The sequence below is a fragment of the Triplophysa rosa genome, linkage group LG5 (genome assembly GCF_024868665.1).
Source record: "Triplophysa rosa linkage group LG5, Trosa_1v2, whole genome shotgun sequence".
Lineage (NCBI taxonomy): Eukaryota > Metazoa > Chordata > Actinopteri > Cypriniformes > Nemacheilidae > Triplophysa > Triplophysa rosa.
In genome coordinates, this window is record NC_079894.1 from 28,806,637 (window position 1) to 28,832,118 (window position 25,482).

Below are 25,482 nucleotides of genomic sequence, written 5' to 3' on the forward strand. Positions count from 1 at the left end.
ACGGCGCACAAAGTGACTGGTATGTGCATATCTGAATCCGTCTTATTGTTGTTTCTTTATTTATAAAGATTGTTTATTACCAAATATTTTAACACCTGATTAACTGCATTTGCATTGATTTTGCAGAATATAATGTAGATGAAGATAAAGTGGATCTCTTTGATGTCAATGAAGGTGAATCTTCCCTTAAAACAACAAAGTGGTTTGACTGGAACACATTTCCGAAGGCCAACCTATTAAAATAATACTTTACTATATAATACGCATTTGTTTTTAACCAGAATTGGAGTTTGTAGGAAGCTCTTTTTAATTCCTGTCGCTCAATAGCAACTCACATTGGTTTGATTCTCAGGAAACACACAGTGAAATAATGTAACTTAACGTACTGCACACATGTCAAATGTAATTGACCATGGCCTCTTTCCCATCTTTTCAGCTGCTGGGATTGATCTTTTTGAGGGAGATATTATATTAGATGAGGTAAAAGCTTACCTTGCATGATTGCAAAAGCACAATTGTGAATAATTATTGTAACAGTGACATATGTAATGTAATGTGACTTTATTTCTGTCTTAGAAGCTGGGGAGAAATTCAATCATTGGAGATGAATACAGGTGGCCAAGAACAATTCCATATTATCTTGAGGATGATTTGGGTGAGTTTCTTCAGTCACTGTGTATGCTAAAACCCAAGTAACAAATGAAAAAACAAATCACAAAAAAACAAAAGACTGAATCTAAAAACATGTCTTGAAAGAATTTGATTTCATGAAGGCATTATAAAACTGACTCCAGATCAAAAACAGCCATTTGGCAGTGGGACAGTGATTCTGTAAAAAAATGTAAAAATGTGTAAAAAGGGCACAATAAAATGAAGACATTTTCTGCATTCATGTTTACAGCTGTTTCACCTCTATTTAAATGTTTGCCCTGCTTTGTGTTGTGTTAAAGGTTAATGTGAGAGAACATACATGGATACGAAAACAACAAAAGACCGTTTAGCAGCTCTTCAGAAAATAAAGATAATCATGATCAATACAAACAAACAATGTAAAACAGGCAATATATACAAAGGCGATAAACAGTGTAAAGTATATACAGGGAGATAAAAGATACAACATAAATATAGAAATATGGCGTGCAAAAGTGAAAATAATAGTGCGGTGTAGTCCAGTAAATGACCAGTTTAAAATGAGCCAAAATGACCGGTACGTTTTCTTAAATTGTTTTAATTGTTCATTCCAAAGGGTTAAAGTATCTGAATGGTTTACTGCATATCCTGTGCATAGCGCAAATACATCCCACTCTAATGGCTGATATTAACCCCGTAACTCTTTAATAAATCAATGATATAGTACATTATCATTTACTGTATGCATACAGTCATGGACAAAAATATTGGCACCCTTGGTAAACATGAGGAACGAAGGCTGTGAAAATATATCTGCTTTGTTTCTTCTTATGATCTTTCATTCAAAAAATCTATCACATTTCAACATTTCATTAAAGTAAAACAATTGGAAGTGGTGGTTATCAAATTATGAAGCAAATGTTTTCTCCAAGACATGTTGGCCACAATTATTGGCACCCTTGTATTCAATACTTTCTGCAACCTCCATTTGCAAGAAAAAACAGCTCTGAGTCTTTTCTTTTAATGTCTGAGAGAGGTCTGAGAATACATGAAGAGTCATCCGAGTCCATTCTTCTCTTCTCTTGTCCTCTTCTCTTGTCTTGTCTTGTCCTCTTCTCTCCTCTCCTCGTCTCGTCTCGTCTCGTCCTCTTCTCTTTCTTCTCTCCTCTCCTCTCCTCTCGTCTCGTCCTCTTCTCCTCTCTTCTCCTCTCCTCTCCTCGTCTCGTCCTCTTCTCCTCTCCTCTCCTCTCCTCTCCTCGTCTCGTCTCGTCTCGTCCTCTTCTCCTCTCCTCTCCTCCTCTCGTCTCGTCTCGTCCTCTTCTCCTCTCCTCGTCTCCTCCTCTCCTCTCCTCTCGTCCTCTTCTCTTCTCCTCTCCTCTCCTCTCCTCGTCCTCTTCTCCTCTCCTCTCCTCTCCTCCTCTTGTCTCGTCCTCTTCTCCTCTCCTCTCCTCTCGTCCTCTTCTCCTCTCCTCCTCTCGTCTCGTCTCGTCCTCTTCTCCTCTCCTCTCCTCTCCTCTCCTCGTCCTCTTCTCCTCTCCTCTCCTCTCCTCCTCTTGTCTCGTCCTCTTCTCCTCTCCTCTCCTCTCGTCTCGTCTCGTCTCGTCCTCTTCTCGTCTCGTCTCGTCTTGTCTTGTCCTCTTCTCTTGTCCTCTTCTCTTCTTCTCTTCTCTTGTCCTCTTCTCTTGTCCTCTTGTCTTGTCTTGTCTTGTCCTCTTCTCTTCTCTTCTCGTCTCGTCTCGTCCTCTCCTCTCCTCTCGTCTCGTCTCGTCTCGTCCTCTCCTCTCCTCTCGTCTCGTCTCGTCTCGTCCTCTTCTCTTCTCTGTCTTGTCTTGTCTTGTCTTGTCTTGTCTTGTCTTGTCTTGTCTTGTCTTGTCTTTAGTTGTGTCACTTTAATAATACATTGGATTTTTGTGAATTTTAAAAATAAAAGATCAAAAGGAGAACAAAGCAGATATATTTCCTCAGCCTTCTTTGCTCATATTTACCAAGGGTGCCAACATTTTTGTCCAAAACTGTACATCATTATACAGCTCATAACAATGCACGAAAATGCAAACTGTTATCAAATGACATTATGACTGAACTGATACCTGAGCAGATGTTTAGCAGTGTGTCTTTCGGCCTGTACAGAGATCAATGCTAAAGGGGTCATTCTGAAGGCCTTTGAACAGTATCGCCTGAAATCATGCATCGACTACAAACCGTGGACTGGAGAAGAAAACTATATTTCTGTATTTAAAGGCAATGGGTGAGCTGCTTCTGTACACACACTGAACGCTAATATTTGATGAACGAGCAGTAGATAGGATCCAGTGTTATAAAGTGTTCGTTGTTTATTGCACACTTGTTTATTAGGCTCCAGTTTTTTGGCCCACTTGACAGATTTGTTTTTCATGGTCTTGTGTTTACTGTACATGCCCGAAAGAAGAAATGATACATACATTATTAGGGATATAATAATATGATCGATATCGTGTTATGGAAATAGCAAACTTTCCTCAATATTATAGTGGTCACATGACTGTATGAAACGATAGACGGAGATGGACTAACACGGAGAGTGTTAGGAAAATGAATAGATGTTACCTTTGACAAGGTCCATCTAGGACAAATATTTTCTTTTATAAAAGGGATATTTAGGTCATTTGACCCGTCTCATACTATAACTCATACCTCTAAGCAACAGTTATGATCAGAGGATGAAGAAAAGAGGATGCTTATGGCATATATCGCAATAAATTCTGCGCTGTTTCTAGATGCTTTTCATCGGTGGGGAACCGGCGAGTTGGCAAACAAAGGCTGTCCATTGGCAGTGGTTGTGATCGTATCGCTACGATTGAACACGAGTTCCTCCACGCTTTAGGATTTTGGCATGAGCAGTCCCGATCTGACCGTGATGACTACGTCTCTATCATTTGGGAACACATTTCTGAGGGCAAGTATACAGTTCTGCTCGTAAGTTTACAGGCAGAATGTGCAAAATGTAGTATTTCTGAAGTACAAGCTAATTCCCTGATGCGTGAGAAGGCAACACAATACATGTAGAAGTCAGGTGAATGTAAATGTCTGAACAAGATGATCGGTTATTATTGTTATTTCGTTTAACAATGGTATTTATTTAACATACACTCTTAAAAATAAAGGTGCTTGAAAATGTTCTTCGATGCCATATCTGTTTCACAAAAGGTTCTTTGGTGAAAAAAAGGTTCTTAATTTTATGAAAAGGTAAGAAAGAGACGGTTCTTTAAAGAACCTTTGACTGAGTGATTCTTTGTGGAACCAAAACTGGTTCTTCTATGGCATATCGCTTTGAAGAACCTTTTAAGCGCCTATATTTTTAGGACTGTAAGATGTTTACCGTGTTTGATCATTTCGCTGTTATACATGATATCATGAGTCGTGAGGCTGAAAACAGTTCGTGTAGATGGCACTACATAAAGCACAGATGTTGTTTTCAGGGATTGACAGACGTTTCCTTTTCTTGTCACAGGCAGGGAACATAACTTTAACAAATACAATGACACCACATCCAGTGCCTTGAACGTGCCCTATGACTATGGTTCAATGATGCATTACAGCAAGAAAGCTTTTCAGAACGGTATCGAGCCCACCATAGTCACCAAGATCCCTGCTTTCAGTGATGTTATCGGTCAGCGTATGGAGTTCAGCGACAGCGACATCCTGAAGCTCAACAGACTCTTCAACTGCAGTAATGCATTTATCAGTTTCAACGTGTTCATCATATTGCATAACAACTGCATTTCTATGGAAAATAGTTCTTTCCTTTTACTTAATTAAAACAATGTGTTATAATTGAGTTATTATGAATTGTTATTAAATGACTATTAATTGTACACCACAGTAAACATGGTACGACGTGATAAGAAATAATCTATGTTTAAATTGTGCTCTTTATTGCTGATGTTTGTTTCACAGCTCGCTCCTCAACGTTCCTGGACTCGTGTGATTTTGAGTCGGAGAATATCTGTGGAATGATCCAAAGCCACGATAATAATAATAATAATAATAACAGGGCGAACTGGCAGCGTGTTTCCAAAGCTTCAGGTGGACCGGACACAGACTACACCAACCTGGGTCGCTGTGAAGGTTATTAAAATTAAGTTAATTCTTACGGTAATGGAATATACGATCTTTACACATATGGTCACAGATGTGCATTAGGGCACCGGGAGCAAACTTCAAGTCATCATGATCTAAAATGACATTTACTTTCTTAAAAGATTCCTTTACATTTACTCACGCTCAGGTCTTTTTTTAAATATCATTTTTTTGTGACATTAACTTCGTCTCAGTCAAACGGTGTACTGTGAGGTGTCAGATTGGCAGTCCAGCGCTAGATGTGATTTAATGATTTAAACCTTTTTTTTCTGTACCTCACAATCACAAATCCCACAACTGGCTTTGTTTTTTACTCATCTAAACATTATTATGTACGTCATCTTTTCAGAAAGGGGTTATTTCATGCACTTTGGCACAGCGGGTGGGATGCCGGGGGACAAGGCGCTGCTGGAGAGCAGGGTTCTTTATCCCAGACGAGGATTTCAGTGCCTGCAGTTTTTCCTCTACAACAGTGGTCGTGACAGCGATCAGCTCAAGATCTGGGTGCGAGAGTTCGACAAGGCCAACCCCAAAGGGACGCTGCGTCTCATCGAAAGGATTAATGGTACAGCTCTTCAGACTTTTCAATGCAGATTTGTAGAAGCAACTAATGTTTGTGGTGATCATATCACGTCGACATTATTGGATGACCCAAAAATATGCCACCTTAAAAAGCGCAATAAGTGTTGACTTAGGACACAAATGAAAGGATTTCATTAAGCACATTGATGAAGTGCCAGTCTTCTACATTAACATCTAGTCCCCGGCATGTAAACTATATTGATATTCTCTTTAAAAAAGGTGCATCCAAAGGTTCTGTCTCACAAAAGGTTCTTAGTGGCAAAAAAAGGTTCTTCAGATTATAAAAAAGTAAGAAAGAGATGGTTCTTCAAAGAACCTTTGGCTGAATGGTGTGAAGAACCTTTTAAGCACCTTTATTTTTAAGAGTGTATATGGTCTCTACACCCATAAAAAAAACGCTGGAACAATCATCATCATCATCATCATCCAGGAATGTTTTGATTATGTTATACATGAACATTGACACTTTATGTCTTTCTTCTGAAGCTCCTCCCGATGACCAGTGGCAACTCCACCACGTGAGCCTGAATGTTTCCAGTAAATTCCGTGTGGTGTTCGAGGGAACTCAAGGAACTGGGAGCACAGGTGGACTGTCACTGGATGACATTAACCTTTCAGAGACCACTTGCCCAGAACATATCTGGAGGATCACAGACTTTAAGAGCGTCCTGGAGAACACGCCACTGGGCACTGCCATTTACAGCCCACGTTTTAAAACCAAGGACGGCTACACTTTCCAGATGGGCCTGTACCCCAAGGGTACAACTGGATACCAGGGGGAACTGGGAGCCTATGCCCACTTAACGTCGGGGGATGAAGCGGACGATGAAAGTCTGATTTGGCCCGCTCGCTGGAACCAGATAACCATGATGTTAATGGACCAGAACGCAGACATCCGCAGACGCATGTCCAACCAGAGAAGCGTCACAACTGACCCTACCATGATTCTGGAAGGTGTTGTCAGCTTCCTTTGATTTACGTGCAAATGATTCAGTAGGTGGTTTGTTATAAGAAATCTGTTTCTTCTCCTGGTGTCCAGGGTCCGAAATGTTTTTCTGGGACAATCCCCGGAAAGTTGGTCAGAAAGTTACCGATGGCAGTGGGACCGAGTACTTTCGTGGTCCAGGCGCTGGAACATCTGTATACCTGACCCAGGCCAGAGCCCTGACTCGAGACTTCATCAAAGGAGGAGACGCCATCTTCCTCCTCACAATGGAGGGTGAGCACTCAGTAGACCTCTTTAACAACCCGTGTATCAGATTTATGCAAATACACTGTAACGTAAAGGAACAGCTTACCCAAAAAAAGAGAATTCCCAATATGATTGTGCCAGTCCCGCATTGCTTGCTTTCTTCTAGACGGTTAGCAGAATGCTGCTGGTGTTAATACATTGATAGGATATACAGTATGTGCGATGAAACGCCATTGGTTTTCTTAACACAATATTGATTCTTTTCTTGATTTGTTTCACAAAAAGGATAAGTGTTACAGGTTTGGACCAACAGAAATTTCATTTTGGATGTGAAGTATTTATGCATTTATTAAGGACAGAATGCTGACATTTAATAGATCATTGCAGGGTTTAAACATTTAACCGGACAGTAAGCAGTCCAGAATTTTAACCACTACAGGTGGGTAACAACAACACTGTTAAAAAATCCCGTAAAAAAGGGTAATGTCTCTAAAAATACGGAAAGAACTTGTAAACAACTTCATAGTTTAAAACTGTTTGAAACTTCATGGCAAAGTGTTTTACCACAATTCTTAGCTGTGTGTGAAATCATTTCATTCCACCAATACAAATATTTCTGCATGCAAATTTCAAATATGCACTTACATGAGTAAAAAAGCAATAATTGCAATTCATTAACAAATGACACGGTTAAGTGTTGCTGCGCATCAGGTGCGTGACCCAGTTTAGTGCTTTTAAACAAAGAAAAATGCAGCGTAGCATCAATAACTCTGCTTGTAACCACTGTTAAAAAGCAAAAATAACCCTGCAGGTTTACGGAAAAACCTGAAGGATCTCGTTTTTTTTTTATGGCAGCAGGGGAGCCAGAAAATTACCGTAAAAATAAGTAAAATACTTGTAAACAACTTTGCAGTTTAAAACTTCATGGCAGAGTCTTGTGTTTTCTAGCTGTGTGTGAACATTATTTCACTTGAGTCCACAGAAAGATTTTTTTATAATATAAATTGAAAAATAAATCAATAATGAGTGTAAAAATGAATCAATAAAATCTGCAAAATCTAAATAGGTTTATACAATGCAAAACAGAACATGAACTCCACCTCTCCATCTATCAGTCTGCTGTCAATTCCATTTCAAAATGAAACGCCTGTTTATATACATTCAATCAATTTGCATTGAAAAACATGAATTCACACACCGCTTTTCTCATTTGATTATTCAGTTTCACTCGGAAATACATTAGAATACTGAAGACGATCGCCATTTCTGGTTCACGGGACTTTGAAATGAAATGAAATAAACTGTATTGTCCCCAATTGAGAAGTTTGTTTTGAACTCAAGGTGCAAGTGCAAAAATACACCAAAAACACATAAATAATAAACACAACATCAAACATAAAAACCCTGTACAAATAATAAAAAGCAGTAAAAGCACTCATTCATTATTTAACAGTTAGACTGAAATGGGTATAAAATATATTTTTAACGATTATATTGGATTTCTGTGCCATCTTCCAGAAGGTTACAATTGATATTGTGCAGTACATGCACTGAATCAGTTTAGATGAAGATCTGCACGCGGAGTGTTTCCTGAAGAACACAGTGCGTACAGTGACTGAAGGGGCACGCAGCATCGCATCCATGACCTGATGGTTTATCGTGTGTGTGTGATCAGTGTTTGCTTTAGTTGGGTTCTTCCCCCTTGAGTTCACAACAGTTTTTTGCAGCTGTGATTGTGTTTTAAACGAAAGCATTTTCTTGCAGATATCTCCCATCTGGTTGTTTCGCAGCCTTGGCCCTCCACAACAACATCTCCAGCTGACTCAACTCCCACTGAAACACTGAGTCCAACCAACTCCAACAACAGCTCATCCACCACCACAAGCCCTGGCCCTTATGACCCGTGTGTGTCTCTACAGTGTGACAATGATGGCGTGTGTGTGGCAGACGATGCCGGAGGCGCTGTGTGCAGGTAAACCCATGACCGACGAATTCACTGGCTGTATTGTTTTGTGTTCCTTTAGGAATTATTGTGTCGGAGTGCACAACACTTTTCAGTTGAAACGTTTCTGGAAGTGTATTTCCCATTCACCAATTCAAGCCGTGAACAAAACCAAGATCATTTTAAACTGTCCTTCAAAAGCGAGGCACCAAATCACTTCCAAAAACAAGTGGAGACCATCACAAATTTGCCAAAACAACCCAAAACCCGCCTGTCCACTGTCTAAGTTTGTATAAAGAAAGTATGTACATGACGTACCGTAGGTTACTTGATTTTGATTTAGGATAAAACTTGATTTTACCAGCCCCCGTTTCTTTGTATCCGAAGTCCCCCTGTACATTCTTACAATGGAAACGTCCCAAGTATAACTTAGCCCATGTCCGTGTTTCCCAATGGTCCTGGAGTACCCCCAGCACTGCCCATTTTCCACATCTCTCTAGTCAAACACACCGGCGTCAACTCATCGGCTCATCAGTCAAGACCTCAGAAGAGCGTGACATCCAAATGGCCAAGATTCACCGTAATGTGGCCATCTACAGATATTTTGGAGAAAATTATAATGTTATCAGTTACATTTCTCCTGTTTTCATCTTCAGATTCATCTTTAGTTTGTGTTTTCCTGTTTGGCCAATGAATTATACTTACAGAGGCAGAAAGAGAGTTTGTAACCATTTTGGCTCTTGGGTCAAAATGTTCAGCCGTTACTATACTGGCACTGGATTAATTACGACATGCCATATGGATATGTCAGGGTTACCACATTGAAATCCCAGCGGTGTGTATCATACGTCATTGACTGTGGTGTTGTGTCTCTCTGCAGGTGTGCTGTGGGTCAGGACTGGTGGTACTACGGTAACAAGTGTCAGTTCAGGAGCTCGTTGAAGAATAACATCATCACCGCTGTAACAGCATCTGTTATCGTGTTTGTCATCATGCTAACGATGTCAGTAGTCAGTGTGCTGTGTGTGAAAAAGAAGTCCCAGAGAAAAGTGATACTTCCCAGAGGGGGAATCACCCTGGAAAATTTGCACACATTTAAGGCCTGATATTTTCCTTTATAGATAATGTCTATGAAGCGACACCTTTGTCATAAAAAAATTAAAAAGTTTTGTTTACGGGGCAACAAGCAGTATGTACAGTAGTGCTGGTTAAACCTCGAGCCTTGAAAATAGTCAGCAAGAAATAATACTTACTATATGAATAGATACATTTAAAGGGATACTCCACCCATAAAACAAAATTCTGTCATCATTTTTTTCAAGATTTATTTTTATGATTTCTGGGTCACCTTTGACTACCATTGTAAGTTTTCCTACTATCGTGGTCAGTGGTGTCCCAGAAATGTCAGTTGCTAACTGTATATGAAAATAACTGTTGTTTTTTCAGTTATGTTTATATATTCTTTTCCCATGTCTTCTGAAACTAGAGCTTGAATAAAGTGACTTTTTTTAAAAGAATTTGTAGCATCCAAGAATCAACAGCTTCTTGCGGTTTCTGCAGGAACTCAATTCAGATAACCTGGCACTTATAACTTTTTAATTTGTTTATATTATATACAGGTGCTGGTCATATAATTAGAATATATCATCAAAAAGTTGATTTATTTCACTAATTCCATTCAAAAAGTGAAACTTGTATCTTATATTCATTCATTACACACAGACTGATATATTTCAAATGTTTATTTCTTTTAATTTGATGATTATAACTGACAACTAATGAAAATCCCAAATTCAGTATCTCAGAAAATTAGAATATTACTTAAGACCAATACAAAGAAAGGATTTTTAGAAATCTTGGCCAACTGAAAAGTATGAACATGAAAAGTATGAGCATGTACAGCACTCAATACTTAGTTGGGGCTCCTTTTGCCTGAATTACTGCAGCAATGCGGCGTGGCATGGAGTCGATCAGTCTGTGGCACTGCTCAGGTGTTATGAGAGGCCAGGTTGCTCTGATAGTGGCCTTCAGCTCTTCTGCATTGTTGGGTCTGGCATATCGCATCTTCCTCTTCACAATACCCCATAGATTTTCTATGGGGTTAAGGTCAGGCGAGTTTGCTGGCCAATTAAGAACAGGGATACCATGGTCCTTAAACCAGGTACTGGTAGCTTTGGCACTGTGTGCAGGTGCCAAGTCCTGTTGGAAAATGAAATCTGCATCTCCATAAAGTTGGTCAGCAGCAGGAAGCATGAAGTGCTCTAAAACTTCCTGGTATACGGCTGCGTTGACCTTGGACCTCAGAAAACACAGTGGACCAACACCAGCAGATGACATGGCACCCCAAACCATCACTGACTGTGGAAACTTTACACTGGACCTCAAGCAACGTGGATTCTGTGCCTCTCCTCTCTTCCTCCAGACTCTGGGACCCTGATTTCCAAAGGAAATGCAAAATTTACTTTCATCAGAGAACATAACTTTGGACCACTCAGCAGCAGTCCAGTCCTTTTTGTCTTTAGCCCAGGCGAGACGCTTCTGATGCTTCCTGCTGCTGACCAACTTTATGGAGATGCAGATTTCATTTTCCAACAGGACTTGGCACCTGCACACAGTGCCAAAGCTACCAGTACCTGGTTTAAGGACCATGGTATCCCTGTTCTTAATTGGCCAGCAAACTCGCCTGACCTTAACCCCATAGAAAATCTATGGGGTATTGTGAAGAGGAAGATGCGATATGCCAGACCCAACAATGCAGAAGAGCTGAAGGCCACTATCAGAGCAACCTGGGCTCTCATAACACCTGAGCAGTGCCACAGACTGATCCACTCCATGCCACGCCGCATTGCTGCAGTAATTCAGGCAAAAGGAGCCCCAACTAAGTATTGAGTGCTGTACATGCTCATACTTTTCATGTTCATACTTTTCAGTTGGCCAAGATTTCTAAAAATCCTTTCTTTGTATTGGTCTTAAGTAATATTCTAATTTTCTGAGATACTGAATTTGGGATTTTCATTAGTTGTCAGTTATAATCATCAAATTAAAAGAAATAAACATTTGAAATATATCAGTCTGTGTGTAATGAATGAATATAATATACAAGTTTCACTTTTTGAATGGAATTAGTGAAATAAATCAACTTTTTCATGATATTCTAATTATATGACCAGCACCTGTATATACATATATTTAAAATATTAGGTGGGTAAAGTGCGAGTAATTTATCGTATGTAAAAACATTTGTCAGGTCAATGTAACTCTGCACATTCTATCATTACTAAAATGTGCACATGACAACACTACTTTTGTTTTTGTGATCGGGTACAGTGGGAAAAACCGCACATACAGTATGCTATGTTAGGAATTATTTGTCCAACAGTGTCACTTTTTCAGAATCTTCACTCGCCAACCTTTAGCAGATCTTTGACAGAATTGACGTTTTTTAAGTCCTGCAAACACTCATACAGAAAGCACCACAAGATAGATTTTATAGTCATAAATTTAAAATTTATTATAACAAAACCAGGAACTTTTTGTGTGATTGGAGTAGAATTTCTTACAGATAAACTGGTTTGCATTACAGGACTTGACACAGTCATGCTGGTGTGAGGAGGCAGATGAGCGGTGTGTGTGAGACAGTGAGCACTGTTCATTTCTGTCACATTGGCATGTGTGCATAAAGGGTCATATTGTTGTAGACACACAGTTCCCTTAAAAAGTATTGGTATACAATAGTTTTCTTATTTACAATCATTGGAAAGAGAGAAAAAAAAAGAAAAAACAAATCATTTCTCGCAGAGAAGATTAGTAAAAAGTGACCAAGTCACTATAAAAGAGTAAGCAACTCCTAGGAGTTAGTCGTTCAAATTTCCACTAAATTTCTAGTTTTATACAGGCCTGAAGCCTTGATTTACTGAAGAGATACAGTATTACTTGAAGTGCTCCATCTACAACAGTTAAGCGCGGTATTACTAGTGTGTACCATACAACACAATTTACGTCAACACAATTTTCTTTTTGTAAATCAGTTTCAAATCTGTTCTTGCTTTTCTCACATCAAAGTTATGGTAACTAAAAAAAAATGTTTTGTCGTTGGCAACGACAATTAACATTGCAATACTAGTGTCGTGTTGAATTACACAGGTATCTGTTTAAAGTAAATAAAAGATAAACAGTCAGTAATCAGTAGTGAACGGCTCTTAAAACACGGGTGAAGCATGCTAGAGCACAGGTCACTCCGTGTGGTCTCTTAAAGGGATCGGCTGAGTTCGCAGGAACCGCTTGACCTGGTCTCATGACCGTTCAGAGGGGTCATGGGTCTGACATGTTATGATGACAGCTGAATATTTCTCTTTCGGAACGACCTCAGCGAACAGCAAATACTGCCCGGTGTTGAGTGTTGCCTCGTGAAATACTTTCCAAACCCGTTGGGTATTATCTTTCTGTGGTACGCAGAAGAAACCGTTTCAACCGTTCAAAGCAACCACATCTGTCAAGCTGCAAACCAGACGAAACACCACAGCACGACCCTAAACGAAGATCCGCGCACTATAGCTGTAGATGTGTTCAACTGCATTCGCATGCCATTTGCGGGAGAGGTGCAATCGATGAAATTCAGTTTGTTTCTCGTACAAAGCTATCGTGTTAAAAGATTCGGATACTATTTTTGGTGTTTTCTGCCTTTTTGGAGATCGACAGGTGTGGTCACTGTAAACTGTTGTATGTACGAGAGCTGTTGTGTTCCACAGGAGAAATAACACCATGCAGGTTCAGAGGTGATTACATAATGTCAGAACTTTCGGAGGGACTGTTTCATTTTAAGTGGTCATTTCAGTGCCCGGCAGATGTTCAGCGAGCGTGGTCTCATAGCGGTGTGTCGTAGTAGTCCGCAGGTCGCTCACTTTTGGCCGCACTCTCTTGGTCCTGCTGATGTTGCTTCATGATTTCCTTGACCTCCTCTTCCAGCTCTGGAGGAATGATGAACTGGTCGTCGGGGTCGGGTTGAGCGGGGGCTGTAAAATATCCCCCGGCTTTCTTTGAAGGAGCCTCGGCTGCTATCTCAATCAGGTTGTGGCTCCTTTCCTGCGGCGCAACTGAGCCGTTTCCTCTCCGCTTCCCTAAGGTCTTGGTCCACGTCTCAGTTCCAGCCAGGTTTACGCTTTTGTCTCCTTGCTTCAAAGTGCCTTCCTTGTCGTTCTCTGCCACCTCGGTCACAGGCTCTGAATCTTTCTCTGGGGCTTCTGGGGTGCAGGGAGGAGCCGGTGGAAAAGGCAGCAGTTGGCCCAGTGAGTGAATGTCTGCTTCTACCTCCACTCGACTGCCGTTGGAGAAAACGCCAGCGATGGGTTCCTCATCCTCGCTGTCCAGACCGTTGTCCGAGAGCGCGCTAGAAAACGTGGCGCTGGAGAGCTGCCTCTGGAAGGCGCCGCTGATGTTGGGGGCGAGGTGAAGTGCGCAGCAGGGTAAGCGCAGGTTCTGCGGCAGGTGCGTTTGCGGATGAAGGTGAGACTCCTGGAGCAGAATTGCGGGCTCGTCCGAGGATGCGGTGGATCCCACTTCGGAGCTCATCTCAGAGGCACTGACCTCGGAACTGATCTCGCTGCACGAGGAAGGAGGCACGCTGACCGAGGAGGGCGGGTACAGGCCTGGACCGGGGCTGGGAGGGGGTTGTTGCGGTGGATGGAGGCTTCCAGAAGACGGCTCGGAGGACGCGGAGCAGCAACAGCAGCAGCAGCAATCTTCAGCGACGCTGAGCTGAACCACCACAGCGCTGAGGCTGTCCGTGCAACCGTACGCTTGTGCTAACGTGCACAACTTCTTGGCGGCCGCCAGGGCATCCGGGACTTTGCGTACAGCCTCCACGGCCTCGCTGGGGTCCATGACCTCGAACAGACCTCTGCTACCCAGAATGAAAAACTCATCTCTGGGCGTTAATGGAAGCGTGTTGACGTACGGCCGAGGCAGTACGGCTGGGAAGAGGAACGAATAGCCCATGATGCGTGTGGAGTCTGTTACGCCATTCACTTTGTTGTCCTGTACGAACAGAGAAATTTTGTCAAATTCCTGATTTATTACATCAGGTCATATTTATTTACTGTAAGCCTCTTCACACTGAGAAACATGATGTGAAGAAGTTAAGTTCACCGTCCAAGAACATCTTCATATATCCAAATAATTACTCTTTGTTTTCAAATCTATCATTTGTCCCCTCAAATTTTTTATGCAATTTCTACGTTAAGTTTTAGAAAAACTGAACTGCCACCTGAAACAATGCCAAAGTGCAGAGTAAATAATTTGCTGTTCAATTCTAATAAAAATGTAATCAAACCTTTTTCTTAAGAATCATGTGTGCAGATTAGTCATGCACAATGAGTAACACAAAGTTTTCATGTAACCCCTCGGTTACCTCTGTAATGATGGCTTTATGCTGGCGCACGCGGTTGTATTCCTCTTTGATACTGATGTTGTGTAGCAGTGACAGTGGAAGCGCCTTGCCGTCGCGGCACAGCACCGCTTGACACTTGCCCACATTAGCAGCGGTGAGAGTGAAGCATCCCGTAGGGTCTGTAGGGTCGTGACGGATGTGGCAGAGAGCTGCCGAACCACCCAGTTTCTGCCCTGCTGTACCTAACTTCCTGTACCACAGAGAAACGAAAGGATGACATTTCTAAGAAAGGTATGATTTCCTCAAACTCACTTCATGCCAATACAGCTTATTTTTTGGTATATTTACTATTGTAGACCAAACCGTGGGTGCATAAATCATACAGGGTGCATCAGACAGAAATGCTCAATTATATCATTTTAAAATAAATCACCCATGCCTCAGACATTATTCTGATCCTCATTAAGTCATTACAATGATTATTCATTGCATCTTTTGAGCTGCTTTGTTCAGACACGGCCATGAAAAGTGTGATTTGTGCTGGCCTCTGGTGGACAGTTTTCTCTATAGGTGACTGGAGTTTTTCTTACCTCTGCATGACCAGGAAGGTGTTTGTCATATAGTCTTCTTCACTCTTGGTTCTGTGTAGTTCCTCAGCCAGTATGTCGTTCATGGTGCACTGGAGTAAATACGGCACCTCCACATTCCTGTCACCATCAAACATGCCGTACAGAGCTTCTCTGCTCCCACAGAAACTATTGACAGACAGTGCTGCCACACACAGTCTGCGCAAAACAAACGTCACACTTGTCAATTACAGACAATAACCACAGGTGTAATTCATCACACAACTACACAAAATGATATCGTACATACAGGTACAGTGCTTAACAAATTTTTTTGGACCACCACCCAATTTAAGGTTCTATACTAACAGTACTGGTGGTCCTTTTGGATGTCATTCATTACATTTACATTTACTCATTTAGCAGACGCTTTTATCCAAAGCGACTTACAAGTTGGGTAAACAAAGGAAGCAATTGGGTCAACATTGGGACAACAAAAAGCGTAAGTGCAATAAAACATGTCTCACAAAGCCTACTACAGTGTTACAGAGCTAAGTTTTAATATATAGATAGAGTAGAAAAGACATAGAAGTCAGAACTGATCGGTCAGGTGCTGACGGAAGAGATGTGTTTTCAGCTGATGCTTAAAGATGGCTACAGAATCTGCTGATCTTGTAGCAGCAGGCAGATCATTCCACAAATGTGGAACCGATCCAGAGAAGGTTTGTGAGCACGATTTTTTTACCTTTTTGGGATGGCACCACAAGACGTCGTTCGTTTGCAGAGCGTAAGGATCTGGCGGGTACATAATTCTGCATTAGTGAATGAAGATGGGGGGTGCCAAACCAGTGGTGGTCTTGTAGGCCTGGAGCAGAATCTTGAATTTGATGTGAGCGACTATAGGGAGCCAATGTAACTTAATGAAGAGAGGAGTTACGTGCGCTCCCTTCGGTTCATTGAAGACCACTCTTGCTGCTGCATTCTGGATCATCTGCAGAGGTTTTGTTGTGCAAGCAGGAAGTTCAGCCAGTAGCACATTGCAATAGTCCAGTCTGGACAGAACAAGAGCCTGGACTAGGACTTGCATAGCATGCTCGGATAGGAAAGGTCTAATTTTCCTGATGTTGTAGAAGATGAATCTACATGACCGGGTGGTGCTGGCAACCTGATCAGTGAAGTTAAGCTGATCGTCGATCACCACTCCCAGGTTTCTGGCCGTTCTGGAAGATGTGATGATTGATGAGCCCAGTTGAATGGAAAAGTTGTGATGGATCCTAGGGTGGGACGGGATTACAAGCAGTTCTGTTTTTGCAAGGTTCAGCTGCAGGTGATGGTCGTTCATCCTGAGCGAAATGTCGGCTAGGCATGCTGAAATGCGTGCAGAAACAGTCGGATCGTCAGGCTGAAATGACAGGTGGAGTTGTGTATCATCCGCATAGCAGTGATAGGAAAAGCCATGTTTCCGAATGACAGAGCCTAGGGATGTCATGTATATAGAAAATAGCAACGGACCAAGCACTGAGCCCTGAGGCACCCCTGTATCGAGATATTGGGACCCAGAGACCTCTCCTCTCCAGGATACTCTAAATGACCTACCTGTGAGGTAAGATCTGAACCATTGTAGCACCATGCCGGAGACACCCATAGCCTTGAGGGTCGACAGGAGTATGTGGTGGTTAACAGTGTCAAAGGCAGCAGACAGATCCAGTAGCATAAGTACAGATGAGTTCGAGGCAGCTCTTGCCAGTCTCAGGGCTTCAATGACAGAGAGCAGCACAGTCTCAGTGGAATGACCACTCTTGAAACCTGACTGGTTGCTGTACAGGAGGTTGTTCTGCGTGAGAAAGGAGGAGAGCTGGTTACATACAACACGCTCAAGAGTTTTAGCAATGAAGGGGAGAAGTGATACTGGTCTGTAGTTCTCTAACAGTGCAGGATTAAGAGTGGGTTTCTTCAGTAGCGGGGTAATACGGGCCTCTTTGAAGACTGAGGGAAATGTGCCAGTGGTGAGAGACGAGTTGATAATGTGGGTTTAGAGCAGGAACAACCGATGGGTGGGGATTGAATCTAGCGTGCAGGTAGTCAGGTGGTTAGAAGCAATGACCTTGGAAACGTCAGCTTCGGATAGGACAGAGAAAGAGGGGAGTGAGCATGTGTCGGGGGTTTGAGCGTGTTCAAAAGGTGGCGGCACAGAGAACTTTAAAAAATTTCTTTATAAAAATGATGCAAAGTCATCAGCTGTTAAGTCCGATGAAGGTGAGGAGGCAGGCGGGCAAAGAAGAGCAGAGAAGGTTTCAAAGAGAGTATGATAGTCAGGCGAGTTGTTGATTTTAGCGTGGTAGTACTGAGTTTTCGCTAAGGACACATCAGCAGAGAAAGAAGAGAGGAGAGACTGACAGAGACCGAGGTCAGCGGGTTCTTTAGACTTGCGCCACTTTCTCTCAGCAGACCTGAGTGTGGCACGATGCTCACGGAGAACATCAGATAACCAGGGGGCAGAAGGGGATGCACAGGCTGGTCTAGATGTAAGGGGGCATAAGCTGTCTAAGCAGGAGGTAAGTGTGGAGCAAAGAGTGTCGGTGACACTGTTGGTATCCAAGAGAGAGAGCTGTGCAGAGGGGGGGAACGTGGTGGAGACAGCAGAGGATAAGCGGGAGGGAGAGAGTGTACGTAGGTTGCGTCGGAATGTGACCAGTCGGGAAGCGTGTGTTGTGTCTGGGGAAGTTAGGTCGAGATCAAGAGTGATGAGGAAATGATCCCACGTGTGCAGCGGGGTGACCTGGGAGTGATGAGTGGAGCAGTAGCGTGTGTAGATAAGATCTAGTTGATTACCGGACTTATGAGTTTCTGAAGTGGGAACTCGCTTGAGGTCAAACGATGCAGTCAGGTTGTTGAAGTCGACAGCCTGTGGTTTTTCAAGGTGGATATTGAAGTCACCACCAGAGGAGTACCATCCTCGGGGAAGGATGTCAGAAGCATATCCTACTCCTCCAAGAAGTGTCCAAGCTGACCTGGGGGACGATAGATGACCACAACATGAGTTTTAACAGGGTGGATGACAGTAACAGCATGTGACTCGAAGGAGATGTTGTCACACGAGGGTGCCAGCTGTTTGAATTTCCAGTCGTTAGGGATAAGTAGACCGGTTACCCCCCCTCCCTGATAGGCGTGGGCTGTGGGAGAAAGTGTAGTTATTGGAGAGGGCAGCCGATGTGGCAGTGTCCTCTGTCTTGATCCAGGTTTCAGTAAGTGCTAAAAGAGAAAGACCAGAGTGTTTAGCAATATCTGTGATGAAATCTGCTTGTTTACAGCAGATTGGCAGTTCCATAAACCAATGGGAAATGTAGTTGAGGTAGTTGTGGATAATGAAAGAGTGTGCAGATTATTAGCATTAGCATTGCGTGACCTTCTTCGTGATACCGATGATTTACGAGTTGTAGTGACAGTAGGGATTTGAAAACCCATAGTCAAAAACGGGGAATAACAAATAACAAGAAGAGAAAAAACAGAAGTGCAAAAAGTTAATACTGAGGTGCAATACTCAAGTGCCTTGTCGGTCTCAGTGTCCTTGCTCGGTGGAGTCGCACAGGTAGAGTCGATGGCTCTTCACACGATGAGGGCTGAACGCGACTGCTGCACGCGGTGGTTAATCGCACTTAAATACCCGTTTTAATCATGCAATTGAATTCAGCAGGACACGCCTTCAAAATCTCACAATAACAAGCGAAACAAACACTAGAACAAACGCGACTTCAACACGTGACACGGCGGAGGTAAACAAAGCTACGACACTGCGTTTAAACTCAATAAGACAATATTAATCAATTACACTTACCCGCTTCTGTTGACTTCTGCTGCAAAATGCTTCTCCCACTGACTGGGCCGAGAGCACAGTTCAAATACCCTTCCTGGCATTGGACACGCCTTCAAAATCTCACAATAACAAGCGAAACCAGCACTACAACAAACGCGACTTCAACACATGACACTGCGTTTAAACTCAACAAGACAATATTAATCAATTACACTTAGCTTCTGTTGACTTCTGCTGCAAAATGCTTCTCCCCCCTCATTAGCGTTGCCTTACTTCAATCAGACATTTTGGATTTTTGCGAAAAATGGATTTATGTGATTGTTTATGTGACTGAACGCAAAGAAAACTCATGTTGTGTGTCTCATATTTAATGCGTGCAAAGGGTTATGCCACAGTCACAAGACAGTGTTGTTCCTCTGACTTCCATTCATAAGCATGTGACCAGAAACACAAGCTCCATCAAGTTTGGTGAACTCTGACCTTACGGATTAGTATTGCGTAATGATGCGTGACCAACAAAAGGTTGATTTGGCACCTTTTTAGTTGGAGGAAATGCTACTATTAATAATATTGCACAATCGATTTGTGTACGATACAGCTTTAAAATAATAAGAACACCACCAACAGTGCAAATACATCAGAACCGTGTCAATTCAAAACCCCAACGGTTTTTCTGGTAGAAATGTCACATTCTGAAAGTCTACCATGACATTATTATAGTGGGCATTATTGTGGTGTAGTGGGCAATTCTGTGTTTTCAAATACAACTTACTTGTTTTTGACGCCTGACGCTTCAGTGTAGCCATGACTCCAGACGGCTGGTCCTCCTGCCGTCTCATTGGCTGAGAATGTTGAGGAAGGCGGGTCGATTCGGAAACAGCGGATGTTACTTTTGGTGGAAATATTTAGAAGCTCACAATTAGAGTCACATAGCCAACAAGTCGCACAGTCGATATATGACATTTAATGAACAAAAACAAGTCAAATTCAAGTCTCTTTACTTCAGTCACTATAAGCAACATTACAATGCAAAATTGTTAATAACTATAGAAATGAATTTCAAATGAACTTTGGTTTAAGGTGTCTGCCTTATGTCAGTGGCGCTGTGACCTGTGCTCTTTGTCAAATGCAAGGAACTACAAAACTACCGTCACAGTGACAAAACTTAATATGGGTCAATGACGTGTAAGGATTTTCGTCGTGCGAATTTTAAAATACAAATAAATAATAATATCTATTGCAGTTATTCAAACATTAAGAATGTGGTGTACACATAAATGCGGATGAAAATTTTAAATGAAGTGATTTGAGAGTTTATGGCACCTTTTGTTGCCATGGCCTTAAAAAATGTCATGTGGTGCGACCCGTGATGCATCTTAAAATTAATTCATTTCCTTGACATGCTAAACATTTTACAAATCTTTAGTATTTAAAGTGTTTAGAGAAAGAAAGTATTATTTCTTTGGGTTTTGCCAAGTAATCATCTCATCAATTTAGTCTTCTTAAATTAACAAACTTATTTTTCCTGAAAATCGCATAAAACGGATATAAATGTTTTGAAAATACCATTCACTTTAGATATATTTTATTTAATACAATTATTGATATCATTGGTTGCACCACATGATAAGCGGTTGTTATACATCATTGAGGCATATATATTATTGTAATAACAAAAGTTAATGGTCAAAGACAACATATCATAACATTAAAAAAGCGGTCTCAAAGCTGCAGTATTTGTGATTAAGAAAATCCTTTTTTATTTTTCCGTAATGGTTAATCCACCAGTATGCGTAAGCTGTTTAGTCACGATAGTATTTCTAATGTTTTCCATGAATTTCCGAATTTACTGTTTTACAAGAAAGGCACTTTATTTGGAATTTAATCGCAGTCCTTAAAGGGAAAGTTCACCCAAAAATGAACATTCTGTCATCATTTACTCATCCTGGAGTTTTTCCAAACCCGTATAAATCAATTGTTCTGCGGAACACAAAGGAAGATATTTGGAAGAATGTCAGTAACCAAACAGATCTCATCCCCCACTGACTCCCATAGTATTTATTTTCCCTACTATGGCAGTAAATGGGGGAAGCGATCTGTTTAGTTACTGACATTCTTCCAAATATCTTCCTTTGTGTTTAGCAGAACAATCAATTTATACGGGTTTGAAACAATCTGAGGGTGTGTAAACGATGACAGAATGTTCATTTTTTGGGTGAACCCTTTACAGTCGGCATGAAATTAAAAATGCCATTTCAAATAAATCATAATAAATGATTTATCCGTGCACATTATTTTTTAAAAATTCATTTGCACTTGTAATCTTTAATCAAAACCGTTAACCTCCTCCCCCCTCGAAACGACCTCTCTTCACTTCTGGTCACGAGGAATGGCGCGAGGGCGGGGCTCCAGTGACTGACAGATTGCAAACTTGACTCCATTTTGTCTTAACGATCCAATCAGTACTCGATGAACGAAATAAATTTACACTCGATTCATTTCTGACCGGCAAAAGTGTTTTTGGAGCCTGTGCACAAATATGTATGAAACACTTACTTGAGTTGTTCAAGGCTCTTGTGGTCCAGATTCAAGCGCGGGTTGCCCGTAAGGTCCAGCTCTTGAAGTTTAGGAGGCAGATTTTCTGGTAAGGTAATCTCACTCAACTCATTGCAGCTCAGATCCACACACTACACACAAAAACACAACCGCCATTAAGACAAGAGTTAAAACTAAACTCAATATGAGCGTGTGCTGCTTCTGACCTTCATCTCCATCAGCTGCATGACCTCAGGAAAGACCTCGATGCAGTTGGAGTGAGCCCCCAGCGTGTGCATGCGTCTGCAGTTCAGGATGGTGGTGGGTACGGCCTTCAGTCTGTTCCCGCTCAGGTCCACCTCCTCCAGCTCCTCCAGCTTGGCCATTTTACTGCACAAATATGCACAAATCAAGGCGTCCAAAATGAGCTTTTAATGAGTGTGTAATCTGTCACTGCTGGGTTAGCATTAGTTTTATATCGATACAGTAAAGGCCTAAACGTGCGTGCGTTCACCTGGCTGGAAAGGTCTGTAGGTGATTGTAGGCCATATGCAGTATCCTCAGGTGCGTGTGACCGGTCAGTTGAGGTACACACTTGTCCGTCAGGTGGTTCTTGGTCAGATACAGCTCTTGTAAGATACTGTTGCTCTCCTCTGATAGGCTGGAGGGAGGGAGATTCTCCAGCTTATTGGCCGATGCATTCAGGCACCTTAAACTGAGGTCAAAAAACGGTATTGCAAATCTGTGAATCGCTGTAAATGACGCAGAACCGGACTAATAAAAACAAGGTTATTTTCCTGTAATTATTGTTTAGCTTATGTCTAGGGAGATTATGTACGAGAATGTGAACCAGAGTTATTATAGTTTTATTTTGTAGTTTTATTACGATTTTAAATGAGCTTTTATTTTAAGATTTTGATGTCCATTTTAGTTCCATTTATAGCATTTTGTTGTATGCTGTTTTATGTTGCTACATAAGATTAATGTCATGTATTAATATGAATGAATTTATGATTTTAGTTTTTGTTTGTTATTATAATGTTGGTGCCTTAAACTTGCCTGAAGTTTTGCCAATATTGTTAGGCAACAAACAGAGACGTTTTCATTTGAATAAACTAAAATAACCTAGAACCTAGAAGTGTCTGTTGTACTACAATACAATTTTGTCGGATTACAAAACAAATGCATTATATTACAATTTCAATATATGTATAAGCATCTCACACAAAGGACCATAACAAATAATTGGATATAATAATAGAAAGAAATAGTAAAATGCCTGGAAGCTTTAAGATCATGAGAATCTTAATGATTAAACTGTCACATTGAAAATAATTCTTTATAGTGCTGAATCATTTTAGGTACGACCGTGGCCCAGGCATGTTCTAGTTGGATTACTGAGCACTTGATGACACTTGTGTTTACCTCTCTGATTTGAGAAAGAGATTACAGGGCAGCTCGGTCAGTTGATTGTGCTGCACATCCAGCACCTCCACCAGAGGGCGCTCCATTCTCTCCGGCAAACGCTTCAACTGATTGTGACCCGCCAAGATCTTCCTCAAACTGCCACTGCAAAACAACCTGAGAGAGACAGACTGCTGTACATCTGCTTTTTGGACTTTTATGAATCACCAAGGACCAGTGTTTCATCTAAAAATCTCCACTGTCCTTATGAAGACAGCAAAAGGTCTTCTTCCGCTAACATTTCATCAAAAAGAGCTAACACGTGTGGCTGTCGGCAGTTCATCTAACATACATAATGCTGTCGTATTACACAGAGACACTCACCATGAGGGAAGTTCAGTGATGTGGTTGTGGCTGACGTCTAGAACTTCCAGCTTCTTGCTTTCACTCAACCAATCAGGAAGAGACTTCATGCAGTTCCTTTGACGACAGAAGCATGGCATCATTCATCACTCACAACATGATGTACAGCATGTGCGGCAGTGACTAGACTCTTTAAACACTGCATGGATGGCACAGACGTGTCGCATATACTCGGTTATCACCATGAAAAGACGTGTTTACAGTAGGGCTGTCGATTTTGTGAGTGGATGCATTAAAAATGGCGAACAAAACTTCACTCGCTGCTGCCCGCTCTTTGAGAATTACCCACTCAAGTTTGGTCTCTATGTACAGCTTAGAACTTCTGCTTTCGGGTTCATCTGCTCTCCACAACCTCATTACAGTGGTAAGCCAATAGAGAGCGTCAAAACAAACCTGCTTCTTCTTAGCAACGGCCTGCTACAGCGCCTCCGATGGACGACTTTGAAGGCCATTTTCTCAATATTTACATGTTTTGCACCCGCAGATTCCAGATTTTCAAAAAGCTACGCGTCTCGGCCAAAATGTTTCCTATCCTACCAAATCGTGCATTTATGGAAAGCTTTCAGGTAATGTATAAATCTCAATTTCACAAAATGGACCCTTATGACTGGTTTTGTGGTCCAGGGTCGCATATGTACCGTGGAAAGTTTCTCATGACCTTTTGACCTGTACTTACATACAGCTTCAATCATGTCAGATTTCCTAATTTCACGTTTAAAGAATTTGATTACATTTTCTTTTTCGTATACTGTGTTGATTGTGAGTTGAGAGGACAGTGAAGGAAAAACAGCCAACACGTGTCCAGGGTTGACGGAAATGCACACTTTGTAATACGGACAAAAGTTAGATTAAAGAAGTAGAGTTTCAACTTGTACTTTTGAGAAAATGTAAGCACGAGAGAAGTCAAAGTCAACTGGTTTTAAAACTCAAACCCACCTGGAGATGTCCATGTACGTGAGGTTGGAAGCCACAGGACTTACGTCTAACACTTCCAGCTCTGCGGAAAAGATCAAATCAAATATCAGCCAACCCCGTCGACATTGAAGGATAATGTGAGAAACAATGGTGCACGCGGTACCGTTGTTGGAGGCGTAGAGTGCTTTGAGCATGCAGCCGCGCAGACGCAAATGTGCGATGCGATTCCTCTGACAGTGCAGAACCTCCAGACGAGGGAAGAGGGACGCGTCCAGCTCACTCAGACGGTTATCGCGCACGTCCAACTGCGTCACGTGACGCAGAAACTCCGGCTCGTCGGGAATCACGCTGGAGATGTGATTCAGACTGATGAGACAGAAAGATGCGTGAAACGGCACAATCTCACATCAAACTGTACTGGACAGCAACACTTCAACGTCACACCGAAAAATCCTTCAAACGTCATTCTTTTCTACAGCGGATTTATGACCTGTTCTCAGACATCAATATATCTCCAATTACATCCATTTTTTGTGAAGCGTACCAATGTTGAATGCATGATCTGATAAGAAGTCTTGAACATCCAACAACATGCTTTTCTTAACCTGCGAAACTGTACTTGTACAAGCGAGTTGTTTTGCCTAATTTCAGTTCTTTGATCAGATTACGAAGGCGTATTCTCTGCTCACCGGAGGTCGACGTGTTTTAGTGTCAGCAGGCGGAACGTCTGTAGCGTCAGCACCGTCAGTTTATTTCCTGCCATACAGAGTCTCTCGACCGCAGGGAGGCGCTCCAGTACCGATGGCACCCGTGTGAACTCATTGAAGGACAGACCCAGATATGCCAGTCTCTGCAGAGAGCCCAGCTCAGCCGGAAGACTCGACAGCAGATTCCCGTCCAATACAAACGTCTGTAGACTGACACACACAGGGAGGAAACACTTTAACACTAGTACCGCAAGAACGTGAAGAATGA

General features: G+C 41.9%; 2 protein-coding genes across 2 annotated transcripts in view; one reads left to right on the forward strand and one right to left on the reverse strand.

The window, feature by feature from the left end:
- mep1bb (meprin A subunit beta b) lies at positions 1–10,061 on the forward strand (the record flags this gene model as incomplete). Its single annotated transcript, XM_057334708.1, has 13 exons — positions 1–19; positions 127–174; positions 437–480; positions 577–655; positions 2,761–2,878; positions 3,387–3,569; positions 4,125–4,339; positions 4,567–4,737; positions 5,099–5,314; positions 5,818–6,285; positions 6,371–6,550; positions 8,288–8,495; positions 9,346–10,061. Coding segments are annotated over 13 exons (2,175 nt in total), but the record flags the coding sequence as incomplete, so codon positions are not given.
- Positions 10,062–11,943: 1,882 nt separating this feature from the next.
- phlpp1 (PH domain and leucine rich repeat protein phosphatase 1) overlaps positions 11,944–25,482 on the reverse strand; it is a 44,004-nt gene continuing 30,465 nt past the window's right edge. The window contains exons 6-17 of the mRNA XM_057333918.1: positions 25,197–25,424; positions 24,671–24,873; positions 24,529–24,589; positions 23,554–23,649; positions 23,191–23,346; positions 22,280–22,480; positions 21,993–22,155; positions 21,787–21,917; positions 20,003–20,119; positions 15,441–15,635; positions 14,872–15,100; positions 11,944–14,498 (exon numbers count right to left, since the gene is read on the reverse strand). Of these exons, the coding sequence (XP_057189901.1) occupies positions 13,329–14,498; positions 14,872–15,100; positions 15,441–15,635; positions 20,003–20,119; positions 21,787–21,917; positions 21,993–22,155; positions 22,280–22,480; positions 23,191–23,346; positions 23,554–23,649; positions 24,529–24,589; positions 24,671–24,873; positions 25,197–25,424 (2,950 nt within the window). The 3' untranslated portion in view covers positions 11,944–13,328. The remainder of the gene's footprint in view (positions 14,499–14,871; positions 15,101–15,440; positions 15,636–20,002; positions 20,120–21,786; positions 21,918–21,992; positions 22,156–22,279; positions 22,481–23,190; positions 23,347–23,553; positions 23,650–24,528; positions 24,590–24,670; positions 24,874–25,196; positions 25,425–25,482) is intronic.